Source organism: Budorcas taxicolor, chromosome 9, assembly GCF_023091745.1.
Source record: "Budorcas taxicolor isolate Tak-1 chromosome 9, Takin1.1, whole genome shotgun sequence".
Classification (NCBI taxonomy): Eukaryota; Metazoa; Chordata; class Mammalia; order Artiodactyla; family Bovidae; genus Budorcas; species Budorcas taxicolor.
The window spans coordinates 40,350,878-40,359,432 of NC_068918.1; the positions used below are offsets into that span (position 1 = coordinate 40,350,878).

Below are 8,555 nucleotides of genomic sequence, written 5' to 3' on the forward strand. Positions count from 1 at the left end.
GTACTTACTCCCTGAGAATGATACTTTACAGATAGAGTATATGAACAGTAAGTGTTCCAAGTACCATTCTGTTCAAATTTTTTTTAATTTTTCTGATAATTTAGCTGAATATAAATTTGGGGGTTTTAAAATACACTCTGCTATACTTAAAATGGATAACCAACAAAGACTTATTGTATTGCACAGGGAACTCTGCTTGTATGTGGCAGCCTGGCTGGGAAGGGAGTTTGAGGGAGAAAGGTTACGTGTATATGTATGGCTGAGTACCTTTGCTGTCTACCTGAAGTTGTTAGTCAGCAAACTCTAGTATAAAATTTTTTTTTTTTTTTTTTTTTTTTTTTTTAGATATTTGAAATACAACTTTATTCTGATTCTAAACGAAAAGGAATGGGAATGACAGTAACAAACAAGATTCCACCTCTCAATATTGTCATGTGACTATAGCAGTCTTATATTTGAAACTCAAGGAGGAAACAACTGTGTTCCAAAACACCTAAATATGCAGGTCCAAAAAATGAAGGTATTTTTTTTTAACTGCCACATTCACTCCAAAGCCCATCCATCTCCTTCAGCATCCAAAGATTAAGCACATGTTCTGCTTAGCTATATAATAAAGTGGCAAACACGCTGCACCACTGACATCACAGGACAGTTGCCTATAAAACTAGACTTCTGACGCTGGGCCCCAGCTTCACTTTCTCACAGGTCATCATCTTCATCCGGGAGAGCAGTTGTCTGAGCAACCTCTAAATCGTGCTCGTACTGTGCTGCCAAGGCTGGGTCCATGACCACCTCTGGCGGGGCAAGAGCAGGCATGGCGACAAACTCCAAGTTAGGGTCTCCAATCAGTTTTCTAGCAAGCCAGAGGAAGGGCTTTTCAAAGTTGTAGTTACTTTTGGCAGAAATGTCATAGTACTGAAGATTCTTCTTTCGGTGGAAGACAATTGACTTTGCCTTAACCTTTCTGTCCTTAATATCCACTTTGTTGCCACACAACACAATTGGGATGTTCTCACACACTCGTACCAGATCTCTATGCCAGTTAGGCACATTCTTGTAAGTAACTCTTGATGTTACGTCAAACATTATAATGGCACACTGAGCTTGTATATAATAACCATCTCTCAGTCCACCAAATTTCTCCTGACCAGCTGTATCCCATACATTGAACTTAATAGGTCCTCTGTTGGTATGGAACACAAGAGGATGGACCTCAACACCCAAGGTAGCTACATACTTCTTCTCAAATTCACCAGTCAGATGACGCTTCACGAATGTAGTTTTTCCAGTACCACCATCACCAACCAGAACAAGTTTGAACTGAACTTGGGGTTCTCCTTGGGCAGCCATCGCGATGTTACTTCCAGAAGCGTCTCCGCGCCCGTCTGACTGAGGGCTCTAAAATATTTTTTTTAAAAACCCTCATGTACACCCGTGGCGGATTCATGTCAATGTATGGCAAAACCAATACAGTATTGTAAAGTTAAAAAAATAAATAAATAAAAATAATTTTTAAAAAACCCTCAAAACTTTGAAGAAATTGTTTCATAATCTTCTGCTTTCTATTGATGCCAGAGTAGTTCTCACCCCTTTCAAGTGACCTCCTTTTTTTCTCCGAAAGGCTTTAGAATTTTGTTTGTCCTATGGGTTTTAAATTTTACCAGATTGTATCTAGGTGTGGTTTGGAGGTTTTGGTCAGTTTTTTTTTTTTTTCTTTTTATTAAACACACTTGGAATTTCATGGACTTTTTTCATTTAAAAACTGTCTATTTCTTCAGACCTGTGTTGATGTTTTGTTTTCTGTTTCGTGACTCATTAATATCCCTCTCCTCCCTCAACTTTATTTCCTATTTTAAACTTCACATTAGAAGAATATCTTTATCAGTTAAAATATTCACTGATGTATTTTAGCTTCTGTAATATTTTGTTCAACTTTTTATTGCCTAGCTCTGTGTTCTCAAGTTTATCTTCCAAATAATAGGCTTGGCAGTCACACAAGTCTATTTTACTCCTCAGTCATCCAATGAATGGTTTTTATTTAAGTAAACAATTTTAAGTTTTTTCTTGTTCTCTGTTTCTTTTCCATTAAAGCTTATTCTTGATTCATGGGCAAAAATTCTTCTGAGGTTAATAATTAGATTTATATATATAACATTTTATTTAACTGAAATATCTTTCTAAGAGGGATTTTGAGTCTTGATGGTGGATACTGTGGTGTGCTGCCCAGATTCCTATCCAGGAAGATCCTGTTACCTTAGCTGTGAGCATATTCCACTGTCAGCCCCATCAGCTGCAGAGAGTCCCCTGGGTGATACCGCTTCCCTGGATTTCCGACATCTCATGGGGGCTTGACATGGCCTAACCTGGGACAACTCTGAACTGCCACTTCAGTCCAGAGTTTCCCTTATGATTGGTTGAGGTTCTTATTAGGCCTACATCACAGTTCAATTTCTCCCTATGCCATGAGAAAGAAGGAAATCATGGAATTTATTTAGCCATAAGAAAGAAGAAAATCTTGCCACATGAAACCACATGGATGGGGCTTGAGAACATTATGACAAGTGAGATAAGTCAGACAAAGAAAAACAAATACTGTTTGATATCATTTATACATGGAATCTAAAAAAGCTGAACTTATAGAGACAGAGATAGCATGGTGGTTGCCAGAAACTGGGATTGGGGAGAACTTGTCTAAGAGTACAAATTTACAACTAATAGATAAATTAGTTCTGGATACCCAATGCACAGTATAGTAATTATATATAGCCAATAATACTGTATCCTTCACACTGCTAAGAGCATAGGTCATAATTATTCTCACCACAAAAAAAAGAAATGATAATTATGGGATGTGATAGAGGTGTCAGCTAATGCTTTGGTGGTAATCAGACTGCAGTGTATAAGTGTATCAAATCAATACTTTATATCTTCTAAACTTACAAAATGTTATGTCAATTATCTCTCTTTAAAAAAGAATGAATGTATCACTTCTGTTTCTTAAATGGCAAAAGGATTCAGAGAAGAGATGAGATGTTATAGATGCCAGAACAGATGATATTGACTTTGTCTCTAATGCATTGTGAAAAAGGTGGATAATAGCAGATCTCATGTTTTGTATATTACAGCAACATTAAATGAAAGTAACAGTTTCACTTTCACCCTCAATACTTTATGCCACCAAGAAAATCTCTCAGCAGAGAGTGGTTTTGAAATAAGTATTATTGACTGACAAAACCAGAAGAAATTTAAAATATTTTAAACCATCGCCTCATTTCCATTTTCAAAAATGAGAGCTCATTGAGCTCCTCTGAAGTCAAAGCAGCTTGAAAAGTATGTGATAATTTGAGGGCAGGCCAACAACCTGATCCAAAACATTTCAAACGCCTAGAATAGATGTAAAATGCATCTCGACACTATAAAGACATGGTTAATCCCACTCACACAGAGTGGGAAATGCGAGATCAAATTTACTATAAATTGATTATCTTCCTTCTTTCCCTGAATTTGAGTTTTCTAAATTTCAAGCTATGAGTAATGACAAAGAAATGAACTAAATCCTATGTTGTCTGAATCTAACCATCTGCTGTTCAAAATTATGTTTAGAAAAGGACACATAGGGACGAAGCAATCAAAATCTCTTCTACCGTAAATATTCTTTATTAAAGAAAGAAAAATTCCTTACATAGCAAGAATCTCACATGAAAATAAACCTTGAAAATTAAGTCTTGAAAATTTTTGACCATGAAAAACAAAGCATTGAGACATTTTTAATAAAAATGTTATATCAGTTTCAGATTTGAATCCAGGGCTTTTAAAATATAAGATACTTAAAATTGTTTATAGTGTTATTTTGGTTTGTTTTAACAAGATGGATTCCATATATGTAGCTTTTTTTAGAATCAACCATAGAGTAGTAAAAACTTGATACTTCTAGTCTTTAAAATACATACACACAGAACAACTTCATAGCTATTTACAGATAAAAGTAAAATTTTAAATGCATTATTTCTAGCACTTTTCTCTTGTGAATATGGCAAATTTTCTGGGTATTCCCATAATTATGTAGCTGTGTTTTCTATGTCTAGCTTAATTAGTTCTTATTTTTCATATTAATGAAATAAATCACAATCGTAGATAAACCAAAATAGTATACTACCCTCCCCTCACCAAGAAACCAAAACCTTTTGTTGGAAAATAATTCTGTCCTTTAGTATCAAGAGGCAGAATGTGAAATGGCTAAGAATGTGTGCTTAGAATCAGACCCCCTGGGATGGATTCCAAGCCTCTCTATGCATGATTCTATAATTTTGAGCAGATTTCCAAACCTATCTAAGCCCTCGTATCCTCATCGGGTTTCTGATTCATATTGGGCTTCTCTGGTGGCTCAGTGGTAAAGAATCTGCCTGCCAGTGCAGGAGATACAGGTTTGATCCCTGGGTCAGGAAGATCCCCTGGAGAAGGGAATGGCAACCCACTCCAGTGTTCTTGCCTGGGAAATCTTATATATATATAAGATTTATATATATATAAATATATATATATATATATATAAATATATATATATAAATATATATATATATATATATATATATGTCTTATGGGGGCTTCCCCAGTGGCTCAGTGGTAAAGAATCTGTCTGCAGTGCAGGAACTGCAGGAGATGCAGGTTCAATCCCTGGGTCTGGAAGATCTACTGGATCAGGGAATGGCAACTCACTCCAGTATTCTTGCCTGGAGAATTCCATGGACAGAGAAGCCTGGCGGGCTACTGTCCATGGGGTCACACGGAATTGGACACGACTGAAGCAACTGAGCACACACACATACATATATATATATATAATATATATACATAAATTATATATAATACACATATTACATATAATCTATATACACACAATTATTATTCTCAGAGGAATTTTTACCTTGCAAATGAAAACTAAGCTTTAATGAAAAAGGAACAATCAGGGAACAAGAACAAACTTTAAAAATATGCTTACTTTAAAAATAATTCAGTGGATGACCGGAGAGAAGCTGAGAGTTGTAAGAATAAGTATAAAATATTAAAAAGCAAACAAATTCAAAGATTAGAAGAAGCAATAGTCTGGTTTCATGCTAAAGTACCTATTTCCGTAAGAAGCTGGGAAATTGAGAAGCCTAAACAGTGAAATCAAAGCAAGGCAAGAACGTCTGTAACAACTTCAGGGCAGTTAATTTATCATTACTGTTATTCCATCATTACTGTTATTCCCCTTGCTTGAAAGGTGAATCCAAAGAGTTTCAACAATAGAAAGAGATAAGAGTACCCGTGCATAATTTTTCTCCCTGTCTTTCTAGCCTGATTTCACTTAGAAGTAGGAAATATTAAATGATAATGAGAAACTAAAAGGTAATTTGAAGACTCCCCTCAACATAAATATGTAATGAGCAACGGGACAAACCTATGATGTCCTATCAGTGGCTGTTTCAAAGAACAGAACCTGAGGGTTGAAGTGACAGCTTCCTTCATGAGACAGCAGTTCAGGGAGAAGGGCTGCAGGGATTTTAGGCCAATGCACTCAGCTGCCAAACAATGGCAGAGGTGCCCTCAGCAGCTGACCCGCCAACACTTCTGCTCCTAAGAAAAGCAGCTTCAGAATTAATGCCTCTAGCACCTATTCAAAAGACAGTGAGAATGAGTGGTATTAAAAAGGAAAGATGTTGCACTGAGCTTCTTGTCTCTTTCAACTCTTGTTCCCTGTATATGTTTATATTTATCAACTTCATGTACAGTGATTATATTAATCATATTCATTCCAGAAGATTAAAAAAACATATTTTATCTCTATCTGCTTTAATGCCTTTCTGTCTTTCTGCCTGTAAGCCCCGGTCTGCACTGCACCACCAAGTATTTTCTCTACCTGTATCAGTTTCTTCAATTTGCAGAACGAGCCTGAAGACAGTAATGAGCCTAAAGAGGGCACGCCTTGCCAACATCATATGATTTTAGTGACAGCTCATAAGATTTGGAACTGAGAGAGACATGAACTACCCCTAATTTTAGGTAAGGACTCTGAAGCCAAAAAAGATTTAAAGAGAAAAAAAGTGTCCAAGGTCACATGGCTGCTTCTGCCACCACATCTCGTCCTGTGTTAGGGCTGGGCTATGCCGGCCTCTGTTCCACCCACTGAGGCAGCAGCTGCCACAGCTCCAGGCCCCAAGCCCCACCCAGAATTCTGGTTTTTCCCACTCTTCCATATTCATGTAAAGTGCTGTGACATGGGACATACAATCTAGCTTCTAAGACCCCAAATCCGGAAGTGCAGAAGATGACAATAAGGAGCTGACAGATCCCTCTCCCTTCCTTCCTCTCTGAGACTGTTCTGAAGTGCAGTGGGCTCCACAGCTCATCTCAGCCACAACTCACTGTGGTTTTTCACTGTCATGCAAGTTTGGTAATGAACCACCCCACGCTGACTGATTCTCCTCCCTTGCCTCTCCTTCCGTTTTGCCTCGCTACTGCCTCGCTTCCTAGAATGATGTTCCACTCTGGGCTCTATTTTCTGGAGAGTCGTGGCTAAATATTTTGAGTCACTCTTCTGGGAGAGGTACTCCACAAACTGGAACACATATGTGTGCTGCTTTCCCTGAGTTTACCGCAAAAAGTATACCACGAACTAAGGGCTATATTTCAATACATGAGTGGTCCTAATTTATACCTGCAATAAAATAAAAATATTTAACATTGCTCTACTAATCTTTGTTCTTTATAATTCCCAGATATGCATTCCAAAGTGTACTTGAAAGTCTTTTTCTCCCAGTTATTTTATTCTACCACGCTTTTCATGGGCTTCCCAGGTGATGCTAGAACACCCCTGCCAACGCAGGAGATGCAGGTTTGATCCCTAGGTCAGGAAGGTCCCCTCCAGAAGGAAATGGTAATCCACTCCAGTATTCTTGCCCTGCAAATTCCATGCACAGAGAAGTACAGTCCACGGGGCTGCCAAGAGTCAGACTCTACTGTGTGACTGAGTACACAGTGGTAAAGAATCCACCTGCCAATGCAGGAGACATAAGAGACATAGGTTCAATTCCTGGGTGGAGAAGATCCTCTGGAGGAAGAAATGGCAATCCACTCCAGTATTCTTGCCTGGAGAATCCCATGGACAGGGGAGCCTGGCTGGTTACAGTCCATAGTGTTTCAAGGAGTCGAACATGATTGAAGCAACTTAGCACTAGCTTCATAAGCTTTCATTTGAAAGTGCATTGTTTAAGGTTGAAATATTTCCACAACTTACCAAAGTTTTGATGGTACAGATTTAAAAAAAATTTTCCCCCTACGTAAAAGTTTTAAAAGGGAGGAGTGTTGTTGTTAAAAATGCAGAGCATGAGTACATACAAGAATAGAAGGCTTAATATTTTACCAATTCCTCCTCTATCTAGAGTAGACATGTAAGACACACATTTTTTGGAGGATACAATATAAAAAGAAGAGATAGTTGTTAAAATACTGTTCCATCACCTCTAGATTACTGACTAGAGAAAAGGTTGCACCATCAAAAGAAGAAAATTAATGCATTAGCAGGGAAGACTGAAAGGATATCAGACTATAAATACCTAACTTACAGGAAGTATAGGAGGTTTTGTTAGTTTCCATTGAATCAGTTGATTCAATTGATGCTTTCAGATATATTTATAATTACGCTCCATGATAGTGATATATTGGAGATGAATTACATTTTCATTAATAGAATGTTCAAAGGATGTGGAGAGGCTATACGAGGTCCTAAAGATCTTGAATATTGTAGATATTCAGTCCAACTCGAGGACATTCAAACAATGGCATCTTGTCATAGGCCACTACAACAAAACAAAGTCATAGAAGAATTAACAACAGTACAGGCTCTCAAAAAGGAAAATATTAGACTCCCTTGCCTTTAAAAATAAACTTTCTTTTGGATATTTGAAGGTTGTTTTCCCTGAGATACAGTGAAAGCTAAAGAGTGCTTTCATTAAGCAGTTTCCAACATAACACCACTCAGAGAATATCAATTGACATCTCAGCACAGGGGTGGCGGTGTCTTACCAACAACAAATAATAGACCAAAGACTGAGCGAGCAGATGTCTACCACTTTAGGGAAGTATCTGTTTTCCTCTGTGGAAAGCTGGGTGGATTATGGTGTATGCTCTTCTTTTCAGCTTTTAACACACTGGCCTTTGAGAAAGTCATCAAATCCCTGAGAACATGAATTTCCCTTCTGTCAAGGCAGCCTTCATTTAAACGAGTCAGTGATAGTAGAAATTTATAAAACTCCTCTAAATGTGATGGTGGCTTCCTTGGTTGAATTGAGTACACAAGCATTCACACATCTTTTTCAGAATATCAGGTACCCCTGATCTATACAATTGGTGAACAGGGATCATAATAAAAAAGCATTTTGAAAAGTATGCTTTTTGAATAAAATGTGTTTGGTATATTAAAAATGTGTTTGAAAGGGCAAGGAAGAAAGAAGCAACTTTGAAATCAGTGGTCCACTTGCTTCAGTAAAGAAAACCTTATCTTTAGGAGCTAATGA

At 37.5% G+C, this 8,555-nt stretch overlaps 1 protein-coding gene across 1 annotated transcript; it reads right to left on the reverse strand.

The window, feature by feature from the left end:
* Positions 1–346: 346 nt before the first annotated feature.
* On the reverse strand, positions 347–1,397 carry LOC128053213 (GTP-binding nuclear protein Ran). Its single transcript, XM_052645678.1, has one exon. The coding sequence runs from the start codon at positions 1,348–1,350 to the stop codon at positions 700–702; it is 651 nt and encodes a 216-aa protein (XP_052501638.1). The 5' UTR covers positions 1,351–1,397; the 3' UTR covers positions 347–699.
* Between the last annotated feature and the right edge of the window lie 7,158 nt (positions 1,398–8,555).